This window comes from Lolium rigidum, chromosome 2 (assembly GCF_022539505.1).
Source record: "Lolium rigidum isolate FL_2022 chromosome 2, APGP_CSIRO_Lrig_0.1, whole genome shotgun sequence".
Classification (NCBI taxonomy): Eukaryota; Viridiplantae; Streptophyta; class Magnoliopsida; order Poales; family Poaceae; genus Lolium; species Lolium rigidum.
The window spans coordinates 147,459,140-147,473,891 of NC_061509.1; the positions used below are offsets into that span (position 1 = coordinate 147,459,140).

General features: G+C 45.0%; 5 protein-coding genes across 5 annotated transcripts; 3 read left to right on the forward strand and 2 right to left on the reverse strand.

Annotated features, from left to right (window-relative positions):
* Positions 1-1,503: 1,503 nt before the first annotated feature.
* Positions 1,504-3,324, forward strand: LOC124687421 (purine-uracil permease NCS1-like). Its single transcript, XM_047221209.1, has one exon. The coding sequence runs from the start codon at positions 1,552-1,554 to the stop codon at positions 3,175-3,177; it is 1,626 nt and encodes a 541-aa protein (XP_047077165.1). The 5' UTR covers positions 1,504-1,551; the 3' UTR covers positions 3,178-3,324.
* A 196-nt stretch (positions 3,325-3,520) lies between these two features.
* LOC124687422 (transmembrane protein 208 homolog) lies at positions 3,521-6,686 on the reverse strand. Its single transcript, XM_047221210.1, has 5 exons — positions 6,549-6,686; positions 5,791-5,990; positions 5,400-5,484; positions 4,040-4,108; positions 3,521-3,960 (listed from the first exon to the last, which is right to left on the reverse strand). Exons 1-5 carry the CDS (start codon positions 6,630-6,632, stop codon positions 3,871-3,873), a joined length of 528 nt encoding a protein of 175 aa, XP_047077166.1. The 5' UTR covers positions 6,633-6,686; the 3' UTR covers positions 3,521-3,870.
* Positions 6,687-6,948: 262 nt separating this feature from the next.
* LOC124689121 (E3 ubiquitin-protein ligase ATL23-like) lies at positions 6,949-7,386 on the forward strand. Its single transcript, XM_047222711.1, has one exon. It carries the CDS (start codon positions 6,949-6,951, stop codon positions 7,384-7,386), a length of 438 nt encoding a protein of 145 aa, XP_047078667.1.
* Positions 7,387-9,839: 2,453 nt separating this feature from the next.
* Positions 9,840-11,089, forward strand: LOC124690204. The gene is made up of 3 exons (XM_047223622.1): positions 9,840-10,055; positions 10,226-10,365; positions 10,811-11,089. The coding sequence occupies exons 1-3, from the start codon at positions 9,840-9,842 to the stop codon at positions 10,971-10,973; spliced, it is 519 nt and encodes a 172-aa protein (XP_047079578.1). The 3' UTR covers positions 10,974-11,089.
* A 1,468-nt stretch (positions 11,090-12,557) lies between these two features.
* Positions 12,558-14,282, reverse strand: LOC124687423. Its single transcript, XM_047221212.1, has 3 exons — positions 14,241-14,282; positions 13,099-13,259; positions 12,558-13,009 (listed from the first exon to the last, which is right to left on the reverse strand). The coding sequence occupies exons 2-3, from the start codon at positions 13,202-13,204 to the stop codon at positions 12,867-12,869; spliced, it is 249 nt and encodes an 82-aa protein (XP_047077168.1). The 5' UTR covers positions 13,205-13,259; positions 14,241-14,282; the 3' UTR covers positions 12,558-12,866.
* Positions 14,283-14,752: the final 470 nt, after the last annotated feature.

The following is a 14,752-nucleotide window of genomic DNA, read 5'->3' on the forward strand; positions in this document are numbered from 1 at the left end:
CGACGACGAGCAGCGGCGTTGGCTGCAGCAGCCCGGCGATCGCGGCGGAGGCCGCCTGGTGCGTCGGCTGCCACGGCAGCAGCGCCGCCGCCGGCGGCGGCCCATAGGGACCGGCCAGGAAGAGGCGGATCTCCTGGATAGCAGTGGTGAGATCGTGGAGGGCTGCAGTGATCTCCGCCGAGAGAACGGCGGGGACGGCGGAGTGCGGCGGCGGCGGGTGGGAAGAACTCGGTGGAGGGCTGGACATGATCGAACCCGGGAAGCTGATACCAAATTGAGTTGCCAGTGCATAAATTGAGTTGTGTTATTAGTTTTATTTCCTATGTACGCCAGTGGGCATATGTTACTTGTATTCATAAAAGAAGCAATACAGAGATGGTATGAATACAAGCAAAAGAAAACAAGGAGAAAACAAATGGTCCTAAAGCTGCAAACTGTCCTCACTGTAACTACCAAGGACCAAAATCCTTCGCCATCGCCTGAGAAGAAGAGCACTAGTAGCCCGTCCACACTTTGGCACTGTAGAAACTCCTAGCCATAAAACGTTAACGAGCTGCAATAGCCATTAGTTGGAAGGACCAAGCATGAGTTATTGGTATATGCCCTAGTCCTGATGCTTTTTGCAAGCTTTATTTTACGCTTATGCATGATTTGCATTATCTATACACGTTTTACGACCTTTTGAACAGAGGATCTATGTATTTATGTATCCATCAAAATTACCAAAAATACTACACATGATTCGCATTCTGGAATAATTTCTTCTTCTGTCCACAAAAGGCTACAAAAGAACTGCTCAGAGATAAAAACTTTGCCTCATCTTATTAGTTAAGAAAGAATTTTACAGAACGAAACATTGCAAGAGTAGCCAATGCTCAAGCAAGCGCTCGAGCGAAGGCTCAAAGTCTTAGAAAAACGTGGTTATGATAGAGCCGTGCCGTGGCATAACCTCTACTATAAACAAAGCTCAACTTGAGCAATCAGTCCAATTATGCGTCGATGGCAGCTTGGACGAGATCAAGTGACCTATCAACTATCGTCACATGGCCCTAACATGAATATATCGAAGATGGAGTGAGAGTTTTCTTTTTTGACAAAAGATGGAGTGAGAGTTAATTGTAGTGTTCTTGTAGCATCAACTAAATCAAACACATCACTATCATGCCAAAGTATCTTCCAACACTCAAAGTCTCTCTACTCCTATCATCGATGTCATCAGCGTCCCGAAAACACACTCCATCTAAAAAAATGCCTCATATTCTCCACCTGACTAATCTACCGCCGTCCATTCGACATCTTTTTTCGCAAATGACCGTCCATTCCACATCGAACGGCTCAGATCACTTTTCGACAATGAAGATTCAGTGGAATCCGAGCACCAGCGGAATCTGTCGAGGGTCGCGGGCTTTTTTGGCTCTGCATAATCACAATCAACCAAGCAACAAGATCACATATCGTCCTCCACCTCCCATCCCTCCCACCGAGCTCCAACAAGCCAAGAAGGTCTCCGTCAGTCCGTCCCTCTCCTCACCTCGTGTCCCAGCTTCTCCCATGACCATGGCCGTCTCCACGGCGATGTCCAAAGCTCTCACCGTGCGCGGACCCAGCCACTTTCGCCACCGTCTCATGGCGACGAGCTCTCAGCAGCCGTCGCTCCCGCGGCAGCCTCTTCTTCCTCGCAGACCAAGCCTGACACTCACCGCGAGCCCACGGATGCTGCCGGCGAGACCCAGGCTCTCCGCAAGCGAATCAGACCTGTCCCCGACGCCGCCCTCCGAGCGCACCATGACGGCCTGGGACCTGGCCAGCCTCTGGGTCGGCCTCGTGGTCGGTGTGCCGTCCTACTACCTCGTCGGCAGCCTCGTCGACCTCGGCATGTCGGCGCTCCAGGGCGTGGCCACGGTCTCCTTCGCCAACCTCGTCGTCCTCGCCTGCCTCGTGCTCACGGCCGCGCCGGCGGCCACGCACGGGCTGCCGTTCCCGGTGCTGGCGCGCGCCACGTTCGGCGTGCGCGGCGCGCACGTCCCGGCCGTCATCCGCGCCCTCGTCGGCTGCGGCTGGTTCGGCATCGAGTCCTGGATCGGAGGCCGCGCCGTGTTCCTCCTCCTGCCCTCCGCTCTCAAGTCCTACCAGCCGCTGCTCACGCCCGTGCCGGGCCTCGGCGCGGCGCCGCTCGAGTTCGCCTGCTTCCTCGCCTTCTGGGCCGCGCAGCTCAGCGTCATCATGAACGGCATGGAGGGCATCCGCAAGCTCGAGAGGTACTCGGCGCCCATCCTCATCGTGCTCACCTCCGCGCTGCTCGCCTGGGCCTACGTGTCCGCCGGCGGCTTTGGCCGCATCCTCTCGCTGCCGCCGCGGCTCACCGGCGCCGAGTTCTGGAAGGTCTTCTTCCCGGCGCTCACCGCCAACATTGGGTTCTGGGCGACGGTGGCCATCAACATACCGGACTTCGCGCGGTACGCACGGAGCCAGGCGGACCAGGTGCTCGGCCAGGCCGGGCTGCCATTGTTCATGGGCATGTTCACCTTCGCGGGGCTCGCGGTGACCTCCTCCACCGAGGTGATCTTCGGCCACATCATCTCCGACCCGATCGAGCTCCTGGGCCGCATCGGCGGGCCGGCGACCACCGTCCTCGCCATCTTCGGCATCAGCCTGGCCACCATTACGACCAACATCGCCGCGAACGTCGTCGCGCCGGCCAACGCGTTCGTCAGCATGAGCCCGAGGAGGTTCACGTTCGCGCAGGGAGCGCTCATCACCGCGCTGCTCGGCATCGCCTGCCAGCCATGGCGGCTTCTCAGCTCCAGCGAGAGCTTCGTCTACACCTGGCTGCTCGGCTACTCGGCGCTCATGGGCCCCATCGGAGGGGTCATCCTTGCCGACCACTACATTGTCAGGCGCACCCAATTGGACGTCGACGCGCTCTACTCCGAGAACACGGAGAGCCCCTACTATTTCCAGGGTGGTTTCAATGTTGCGGCCATGGTGGCCATGGCGGCCGGAGTTGCGCCCATCGTGCCTGGGTTTCTGCACAAGGTTGGACTTCTGCCGAGTGTCTCGGAGGCATTTGTCACGGCGTACAACAATGCCTGGTTCGTCAGCTTTTTGGTCGCCGGCACCGTCTACTGTCTGCTCTGCTGCCGGAGAGGCGGTGAGGTGAAATACCAAAGCAGTTGATACCCAAGTAGAACTCGTTAATTTCAGTCCATTGGGATTTGTAAAGAGTTACTCCCCTGATTCATAATAAGTGTTGCTGATTTGTACTAAATTAGCTACACTTATTATGATCGGAGGGTATGTTGAAGTTGATTTCAGAATGGCATGATGGGGAAAAAAAGCTCCAGCAAAAGTAAAATATTGACAGGAGCATACACTTCTAAGTACATTATAGGAACTGCAAAGTCTGAATTATCACTATTAAGCTGTACTGCCTGGCCCAGTTTTAGATGTTGTGTTTTCATGCATCGGAAGCGGAAGGCTTTCTAATTGAACTAGAGCTAACACAAAGGCAACATATACAGCTTGCAACAAAGGTTAGATCCGAGCGTCGAAACAACATAAGTTATCTGGGAAAAGATGACAAGAAGCTCTAGCAAAGAAAAAACTATGTCTCAACTGTGTCACTAGGATTTCTCAGTTACCATGCCTCATTGGTGGTTTACATAACTTGGGGCAGAACAGAAGTATCAGGAAATATACAAATACCAATGCTGGTATTCATAACTATCTGTGCTAGCTGTCGGATCAGATGATACACGAATCATATCATCTGTGATGGCGAAATCGCTTGACAGCTTGCACTCCAGTTGGACAGCTACGATATGAGAAACCAACCTACCCTTCCAAGGAATTGGGTATGTATGTGTCATATCAACGCCTAGTTTTGACCATCTTCCCTCTAGATGCCTTCTTCTCCATTTTCTCCCTTTTCTTTCGGGACTTCTCATCTTCAACTTCACCCTAAAAACAGGAGGTACAATGCTTATGAGTCATTTCCAGATGTTGATAACAACTGCTAGCATACACGGCCTATTTATACCTCTGAACCACCACCGAAAAATGTTCCTCTCAACAGACCAAAAATCTTGTATCCACCAAATGCTGGTATCTGCAGATCAAGAGGTGTGCTTAAAAAATATATGTAATTTGAAGTTGACTTTATTCGGGAACCCTCTTGGGAGTGTCTGCAAGACTACAACTCATGGGTACAGATTAGCTAGTAACTCCTTCTAAATGTGATTTCCACTAAAAAAAAGTTGTCTTTTTTTTTCTTTCCTTTTTCTATAAAAACACTTGGATATTTGGTGAAAATATGATGTATGCACATGTGGTGGTTTGCCCTGAAGATGACAAGTAGCTCTAGCCAAGAGTTTGACCAGGTGCATTCCGCCCAAACCAAATCGGTACAATTTGAATAGCATGCTACATTCATCATTCAAATTGTATGACTGTTTTTCTATAGAGAACACTCACGGCCATATTTTCGCACCAAAATTTTCAGTATACACACTAGAACATGATGTACATCGACGATTGAAAAGAAAAACATAGCATTTAAAAATCAAAACATTTTAGATTGGAAAAAGTGCATTTAGCGGTGGGTGATGGCCATTTACATTCATCTTTATAAGAGCCCAGTTCCAATAAAACCCCATCTGGGTCGACCAAACACTACGCAACCAACCATTTGCTATTCTCTGAAGTAATGCAAAATGATTAAGAAATGGTTAGTTGCCTTGGAACCCTTGACCTTATATATTGGTGGTGCTCTATCTCCCTGAGCAATGGGGACTATTCTCATACGTGTGCTCATGAATACAACCACTACTGGGCTGCAGTTGGACCTAATTCTAACCGGACCATGCCGTCACAAACCTTCAGTTCAGTTCCCATACATTGCAACACCTACTGCAAAATTGTCAAAACAATCCTAAGAATGAACCAGTAGTTGAAGAAAAACTCATACACACAGATCATACAATCATGGTACAAAATGATAATGTTTCTAATTTTACAAACTTATTAGGTCAAATGATAATTTCAGTGCACACAGATCATGCATGTAATTTCAGTGCAACAATGATTTTTGCAAAACAAAAGTACATAGCTGCAATCTGTTACAGATAAAAAGGGAACCAAGAATGGTAAATTATTACCAACCAAGGATTGATCTTGTAAGATACTACTTACTATGTCCCAACATTTAAGACGTTTTTGTAATATTTTGGAACAGAGGAAGTGCACAATAAGCGTAGGTCTTTTATACCTTACATTCAATATTCAATATGTTGTGTGTTAAAGAAGGCACCCTAGGGTGATTTCAGCACGACGGTAATAAGAGTAATTGCTATGGTAAACAAGAATACAGTATGAAGTAACAAGTCATGTGCGTATCTTACCACTAGATATGTCCACCAAAATTTTCCAGAAATAATGGAGGCAAGCTGCACAAAGACTGTGATGTATATCACATCTTCTAAATATCTGCACAAAAAGATGCAGGAAACATTTTGTAATTAGATTATATAAGAAAGAGAACCAAGCACCACATATACAAATTGACATAATCCTCTAGTGGAACAGAACAATTTCTTGGCTTTCATTTTTTAACTATAATATTCACATTTTTGTAGCCCTATTTGCTTTAGTTATAAGTGTACATGAAGCATTAATATTGTAAATTACTTTTAAGGATGAGAGCCGCAGACAATGTAGCCCTCTATTAGATGATAGAAAATCAAGTAGGATGATCAAGAGCTAACAACTAGACCGTGGCAAGCAGTTCCTTACTCAGAAATCCCTCCGGTGCGCATATCATAACCAGCACTCAGCAGTTCTTTTTCACCCGAATCAGAATATTCTGGCTTTGTCATACTAGCAAGTTGCTTGTACGAAAGAAAATATGCAGCAGATGTCACCACGAGGCCAAACCAATGCTTCCAGGTGAAGGAAGAGTACATTATGGCCATCCTCACTACTATGTAGAAAATCTGCAAAGAAAGAAAGTTACACATGAACAGATGAACTAGTCCTCGAACTCTAAATAGTTAAACCCCACAGATGCTGAGTAAAAACATGTAAATAGATGATGATGGCATGCTTCCAGAAATAGGCATTGTAGCTCTTACATGCGATTCAACAAATGCAATTCACAGAAGAAGGCTAAAGAAATCATTAGAGGTGATTAAAAATAAACTAAACAAGGTAGCGCAAGTGATCCCACATTCAAAATTAAGCCATATCAGCAGGGCTCCTCCCTCCCCCTAGCTTGCTTCTTCTCACCACCCAATCCTGGCATGCCATATTCAATTCAACGCCTTCCAAAAAGAAAGGGCTGAATGGACACGAACTACTACTCTAGACTCCAGACGACTATTCCAGACCAGATGAGCTAATCTGATGTTAGGCTTCACCAAAACCACTACGTAAAGCTCAATATCACTGCAAATCCGTCAAATACAAAGTATCGGGCAGCAACGATCTACGAACGTCCCAAGCAAATTCACGGATCTGGGGGGTGGAAAGGAGAATCAAAGGGGACTGCTCACGTTGGACCCGAGGATTATGCGCCAGAGGAGCTCCATGCGCTGCTTGTTCTTCTCCACAACCTTCTTCGCTCCCTGGTTCGCCATGGCCGCGCTGCACCAGATCCTTCCTCTTCTCTCCCAAGTTGTCCCTGGCCCTGGGGTTTGCAGTGGAATTTTTTCAGCCGAATCAGTCTTCGATTGGAACAAGAACTAGGGAACTGGGCCGACTCCCCGTCCCTTCCAACTGGGCCTGGCCCACCTGGGGATTTTCGGCCCATACGGTCAGATAGCCCAGTGCTACAGTATTTAAATGCAGTACACCTGCAATCCTGCATCCCGCAACCGTCTGCCACGCGCCGTGAGCCAGTAACTGCCACCAGCCCACCGCCGCGCGCTCACCGGCAGAGAGAGAGAGAGCAGGATGGCGCAGCTCTGGGCGGTGTTCCTAGCCGTGGGGTCGCTGGCCATCGGCATGCTCGGGGTGCTCGGCGTCTGGCTCTGCTACCTGTTCCAGGCGGTGGCGCGGGGGCCGCCTCCCGCCCCGCCGCCCGAGGCGCCGGAGACGGACGACGGCGACGACAAGAACGGGCTGTCGGAGGCGGAGCTGAGGCATCTTGGCGGGGTTGTCCAGGCGGAGGCCGCGGACGAGGAGGAGGAGGCGCTCTGCCCGATCTGCCTCGACGCCATGGAGCCCGGCCGCGCCGTGCGCGTCCTCCCCGGCTGCAACCGCGCCTTCCACAAGGACTGCGTCGACCGGTGGCTGGCCATCTCGCCGCGCTGCCCCGTGTGCAACGTCTGGGCCACGCCGCAGTCGCCGCTGGCCTCGCCGACGGCCTTCAAGGCTGCTCCGGGATGTTGATCGACATGGGGGCGGCCCGCGCGCGCGTTCTTGGTTCTTGGCGAATCTTGGTCTGCCTCTCGACTTCTGATCAAGAAGCGCGCATTTCAAGACTGCTCTGGGATGTTGACATGGGGGCGGCGCGCCCGTTCTTGGTTCTTGGCGAATCTTGGTTTGGCTTCTCAACTTCTGATCAAGAAGCGTCCTTGACCAACTCTAGTTAATTTTCTTGCCTCCGAGAGTGGTTCTTGATGGGTCCTTTGTGAGCTTCATGGCTGTGTACAGGATTCTTCGACGGGAGACTGGATGTAATTACCTCGATTCTAGGTTTCCTGCTAGAAATCAGTAGGATTTTGCAGATTTGCGACCTTTTTCTTCTAGCAGATCATCACATTTGTTCTGATTTGGTTTATGTGATGAACTGGCGAACAGTAAATGCTGTGAAGATACCACATTATGCTGCGGGATTAGCATATCAATCCTATTAATCAGAAGTTTTCTAATTCAGTCTCTTTTTTTTTTCAAATTTGCTTCTTTCTTAGAGCTGCAAATTGAAGAATTGAAAGCCAGTAGCATTAGACCTGTCGTTGAAAATCCGAATTGGTTATCAACATTTTGCCTGCTGATAATTTTTTTGCAATTTGCAATGCTGGTTTGGTTGATGCCTTCATGGTTCTTCAGAATCTTTATTAAGCCCCCAGTTACATTGCTGCTTGAGTTACTTCATTGTTATATTTCTGATCAAACGTACGCTCCAAAAGTATGGATCTTGTTTGCTGTTATGTTGCATAATGGTCATCTTCGAACGTAGTTGATATGTTTTACTCATCTGCTGGTCTTTTGCCAAACATTAACTTACATGATTTGTCAGGGTATGGTCAGATGCTTCAGATTTCTATTTAGTTGTGTGAACGAGTCATGGCGCTCTAAGAAGGCGTGTGTTTACCATGTACCATGGTTCTGAACCTCTTGTAGTCTTGTTGCTTCATTAACCAGTGTTGCATGCTATTCTTTCAGTTTAATCGGCCAATATGGCTTACTTAAATAAGAAGCGGTAATCAGCATTTTACTTCCTGATGTTTCAATTGGCAGTACTGGTTTGATGCCTTCATGGTACTTCAATTTTTTTTATAATCTCCACAATTGGATTGCTGCTTGAGTTACTTCATTGTTAAACATCTGATCAAAGGCTCCAATAGTTTACATAATGTTACATGTTCTGTTGCATAATGGTCATTTGAGTTTTATGAGTACTACAGTAGTACTGCAGAACTTGAAGCTTAAATGTTTTCTTCACGCGTGCGATATGTTTCAACTTTTACCCATCTGTTGATCTTTTATTTACTTGTTAATAAAAATCCGTTAGTCTTTTGCCAAACATCAACTTACTTATGTGATTTGTTAGGTATGTTCAGATGCTTCAGATTTTTATTTAGTTTTGTGAACGCTCATGAGCTCAGAGAACCTATTGTACGCTTGTTTCTTGATTAACCTGTATTGCCATGCTATTTTTTTAGTCCAATTACCCAATTTGGGGCTAACTTTTTTTTGTACTAACTTGGACTTCTGTAGCTCAGATAAATGGGCACTATTCAGTCCAAGTGTACTTACTAGTGATATGGAGTATACCAGCATAGCACTGGCTAGTGGAAATGAGAATTATATGTTTACTGGTCAGGTGGCTGATGACCAGTGCTGCAGTTTATGCTTCTGAAAGATGAACTCTGTTACTTAGGATTCCCAAGCGGCTCTGCTTATATCATTCAGAAATCAGGGCCATTTACTTCTGAACCCATCAAAACTTAATGTGGTAGTGTGGTTTGGGCTAAATTATTTTATAAAGCATTTGCCACTAAAACAGTCCATGAGCCTTGGCGTTCGCGAGTCAACCTAAGAAAGCATTGCGCATTGATCAACATGGCGCTTGTATATCCATCAAAGTTTTTCTTTCCTTTTTAGATGATACATTTTCTTTGTAATTCTCCGGTACCATTTCAGTGAAAATGAGTATTGGCATGTACCTATGTTTTGGAAATTGCACTCAGAACATAGCTACCTTCCAACATCAGCAGTCTAACTCAGTCACAGCCTTATCTCCTAGGCCATTAGGACAAACAATTATATATCCATGAACCAAACCTCAGTTCAGAGTGCACCAAACGGTACGTACATGTACACCCCACTAGCAGCTTATTCAAACGAGAAGAAATGCATATACATACAGCGGTTGGTGCTTGCTCGAGGGGGTCCATGTCAGCGAAACAACTCCAATGCGTTCTTCCTAATCACAAGCGCCTTTTCCGCGTAATATTCTACTTAAAGACCTCTCCACCGGTGACTCCCATGTCCCAAAGCAACAAAAAGATGCTCAAGACTGATGGTTGAGAAGGGTGGATACAGTTGACATATCGTTCTCCTCATAAGCTTGTCCAGGTGAGCTCTAGAGAGAAGAGAAGACGACCAAAGAGTGCGGGATGAAGAAGACGGCGACTGTTCCAATGTTGAGGCCTTTGGCACCACTGTATCAGCCTCGTGGTCCTTGTGTTCGTCAGCAAAGGATGGCAGGCCCAGTCCAGAGCATCACCCGGGCAGAAATCGACCATTTCTGGAAAAGGAAGAAGCTGGAAGAAGAGGAACACCAGCTCGCCCAGGAGAAGGAGGCTGCAAGGATCAGAGTCAGGACTCTCAAGGCAAGATTATCTACCCCTCATATAGATCAAAAAAAAATTGTGAAATAAATTGATTATTTTATTTACTACTACCAAGTTTCTACTAAGCTTTAGACTTCAGTACAGAACCATTTTGATACCCTTGCCCTTTCTTGTATAATTTGGATTGTTTAAAACTACGTTAAGAGCAGCAAGAAGAATATGTGCTTTTTGAACAAAATATAAAAGGGATTATAGAAGGGAACTCTGAGAACGCGATGGATGGAGAGATCACCAATAACTGCGACGAGGATGCCAGGAACATTCAGATGCGAATTGGCATCAAGGATTGGTATGCTCCCGTCTCCTGACGCTTCCCATTAATATTCTTTTTGTGTTACTGTTGATCTTGATGTGGTGGAGCACACTCCTTGACTCTGCTCGTCATATTTCTGTAACCTGGATGCGGGTGGACAGTGCAGAGCAATATGTATCCCACTCAACAAAATCCACCAGTTGAATGCTCTGCACCAAGTATGCACAAATTTAGGATAGACTATTTTACCAGCCTTGCTCCAAAATTGCTCAATCGTGAACTGAAGTTTGCTCCCTTAAACAAGGCTTGATGTCCCGTTTCCTGCACACAAAACTGAAATCAAAAGTATCATACAGATACTAATGAAGTGGTAACTATAAAGAAACATTGGAAGTGCCTACAAATGTGCTGCCACCAGAGCTGCTTCATTCATATTTCCTATGGTGCCTGGTAACACATTATCCTTCCTGATTGTTTGCAGGTGGAGGAAAAGTAGCTGTGCATATCTAAATGAACCAGCAGTAACATCCATGGATGGTAACAGCGCTCCAAAGGATACCACCACATATATTCCACAGAAGATACATTTTAGGTGCTGCTCACAGACACACCAGATAAGAGTAACTGCTATTGGGATCTTTTAAGCCGCTGATACCAAGAATAATATGAATCATAGAAACGCATCTTGCTTATGCGTCTGAACATAAATTTGAGTCTTCTGTTGTGTTTGACTGTTTGTCAATAATAAGATTGATGAGAAGGTACTTTGAGTTGACCATGGAATGCCTTATCATTTCACATATTTGGGAATGCACTGAGTTTTAATGTAGCTCATTTATGTTCCAGAGACTGCATGAACTTATAATTGATCCTCAAAACATCATCCGAACCTCATTTACCTGGAATGCATGTTCTACTCTAGATAGTGGATACTCAAAACATCCATTACCGAATCAAATTAACAGTACAATGAATGTTCTAATGAATAAGTCATGATTTATTTAAATGAGTGCCCTTCAACAAAATCCATACATGTACACATATGTGTGCTTGAAGTTCATAGGCACAGATCATGCCATCATGGTATGCTCAGAAAAATGTATGAACTGACCAAGGTTGTTTTAGTATGTGAAATCAAGTATCCATGAACATAAGCAAACCGACACTACCAACCATTTAAATCTAACACGGTAATTCTAAGTTCTTTGGCCCTAGACCAAAGTATGAGAATAGTAGCACATAAAAGCTAACCAGAAAGGCGGAGTACATGAAAAAGAAGAATGGTATAAAGGCATCTTGGACCGCAAAACCAGTTCTGAACTTGGGTGTAGATGCTCCTGATTGAATTAAAAAATCAAAAAATAGTAAACAAATTCAAAAAAATCTGAAATTTTTGGACAACGAACATAAACAAGTGTCCTAACTGCACACCAAAAATCTCCGAGAAAAGACATATGTATTGGTTTGTGCAAAAAAGACAAAATGCGGTGCTGTTTGGAACATCTAGATTTGTTTCTTACATCACTCCGATTTGTTTTTTTTTGGCACGGACCACTACATATGGCTTTTTTTAGGAGATTTTTGGTGTGCAGATAGAACACTTGTTCATGTTCATTGTCTAAAAAATTCAGATTTGTTTGAATTTTTTTATTAAATCAGGAGCATCTACACCCGGGTTCAGAAATGCCTTGTCCATCTTGGACTTGTTACCAACCAGAGAAAAATAAAGCTTATATGAAAATAGCTAATAGGAAATCTTACTTGGATTCGCATCCAGGATAAACTTTCAGGCTGCATGAAGTAGCATCAAACAAGACAAAACATGTTCCATTTCTAGCATAGTACGTGTATAAAGCCAAAAAAAAATAGCAGAAGGGCAAAACACAAAGATAGATAAAAATTTATAACATGGATGTATTTCTATGCACTTCTAGGGTATAATTCAACAATCATCCAAACTATGAGCACTAACATCTCTAGAGAAAGCTCACTTGTGTAGCTAGCCATTTAGCACTATGCAGGAACCAATTAAACAAGAAATTCCCAGATTTTGTTATATCCTCCTACACCAGACTACTAAAAAATCTAGACAATGCCAACTACTTAAATTCATCCTTTCACATGCATATGTATTACAATATGCAGTAGAGGCTGGGATTCCAGTAGGGCCATACCAGCATATACCCTTTCTACCATCTGACTTTAATCCAATGAACACAAACACACCATAAGAAAAGACACTCAATAGACTGTAATAAATTACAAAATAAGAAGAGGTTGCCGCAACAGTGTGCTGGTTCAATCCCAGTGTTTTACAAAAGAAGTGATCTAGAACTTGTGATGTAACTTTCCACAGTTGGTGCTACTATTGATCACCCAAACCTTCATTCTCAAATAAAAGTTGCACAGATTTTGCACCGAAGTCTAGCAAGTGTTGTTTTGATATCTGTCAAAACTGAGCTGCATCGAACTATTGATTTCATAAAATCAGGGAAGATAACTGAATACTGGAGCAGTTCCCACTGATACAACTCAAATCAACTTCTTCCTGTCATGTCAAGCATCTCATCAAGACCTTTTAATCTTTGTAGTCCTTCACTAATTAGAAACCTAATCTTTGCCTTATCATCACAGTGGCGATTCTTTTCAATCTCCAACCTTACTGTCTGCCTCAGCTCATCTAGACAAAGAACGACAAACATAGTTAGCATATGCTTCAATGATAGCAGCACCCAACAAAATGAAGAGCAAGGTATAAAAATAACTGACCACGAGCATGCTCAGGAGCTCGGCGAGTGATGCGAAGTGCCTGCCTATAAAATTTCAAGACACGTGCACGCATGATGAATGCCCGTAAATCCATGAATTGAGCCATCGAAGAACACCTTACAAATAGCAAGCAATGATCACACCAGTTGGATCCTCCTACACTGAAAATTCAACAAGGCTGAATGGTTACAAATATATAAACACCAAACTGTTGCACTTATGTGGAAATTTTCGACATTTGCATGATGCACAATTAGTTAATGTGTCAGATAAATCCTATCAAAAGTTCAAAATATTCCCCAATGAAAACTAACAAGTAGGAGTGTACTGTACACACAAGTATGCTACTAATTGTGCCCTCAGCAATGCTATAAATCTCATTCCAATGTTTTAAAGGTCTATGTACTTTGTCGTAATGCCCAATTGAATTTCACAATACTCATCATAACATGTATGTGCATGGTCATGCCCTCTTTATTTGTCAATTGCCCAACTATAATTTGTTCACCCAACATGATATTTATCTTATGGGAGAGACACCACTAGTGAACTGTGGACCCCGGTCCATTCTTTTACATCGAATACAATCTACTGCAGTATTATGTTATTTGTAGTTGTTGCGGAATTATTTATAGATTACTACAGTGCTCAATACTCAACAGTCTGTCAGGAACCACACATTTCTATTGTACTGTCACAATCTTAGTTACAGTAACAAAAGTAGAGAACCCAGATTCAACTAGACGGTCAGAAATAAGTATTGAGTCTGCTAGTTCATAGAGCAAAGCTTCTGGGCATTTCAGCAAACACCTAGTGCGCGCACTGTCACACATACAGATGTCTTATTTCAACGAATACCTTGCGGTCATCTCGCTTCAGAAATGGAATTCCCACCGCAGCATAAGTTTCTAAAACAATCCACAGTCCATACACGCAACCCAAACGTCTCGGTATTGCGAAAGCTTGGCGGCAGACGCAGAACTTCCAGAATGGGTATAGCAAGTTCGCAAAATATTGTTGATTGGAAAAATCATGGTCCATGATAACATAGACGAATCGGTAGTACAGCTATTGGGAATCAAATCGAAGGGTTCAGAAAGACAGGTGAAGAGGGGGGAATTGAGAGATGGAAGGAGAAGTACCTCGCTGCCGGCCGCCGTATTGTTTGCTGGAGTCGCCGTTGGTCACCGTACTGGAGAGGGGCAAGAACATGGAGTGAAGACGTCGCCTAGTCAGCCGCCGGTGCCTCCGGCGAGCTGGAGAGAGGGCACGGAGATCCCGCGGCCCGGCGTTGAGAGACCGACCGCGCCGCTAGACGTCCGTCGGGCCGCGTCAACGTTCTGCACTTTTCTTTTCGCTATTCGCCACGCAAGAGTGGAGATGGGCTTAGCTATCAGAAGAATGGAGATGGGCCACAGAATTGCACTATAGGCCTATAGGCCAGGTTTAGATTTACGAGTTTTTTCTTGTTTATCTATGGCCTATGGATTATATAGCTGCCTCTCAAAAAATATCTATGGTTTACTACTATGCTTGTATGAAATTTTCTAATATTACCCTAAAAACCGAGAAAGCGTTTTCTTAAAATGCTTTGCTAATCACCATCCAAATTAAGTGTGAAGTTTTTTTTCCCAAGTCAAACAAACAAACAGAG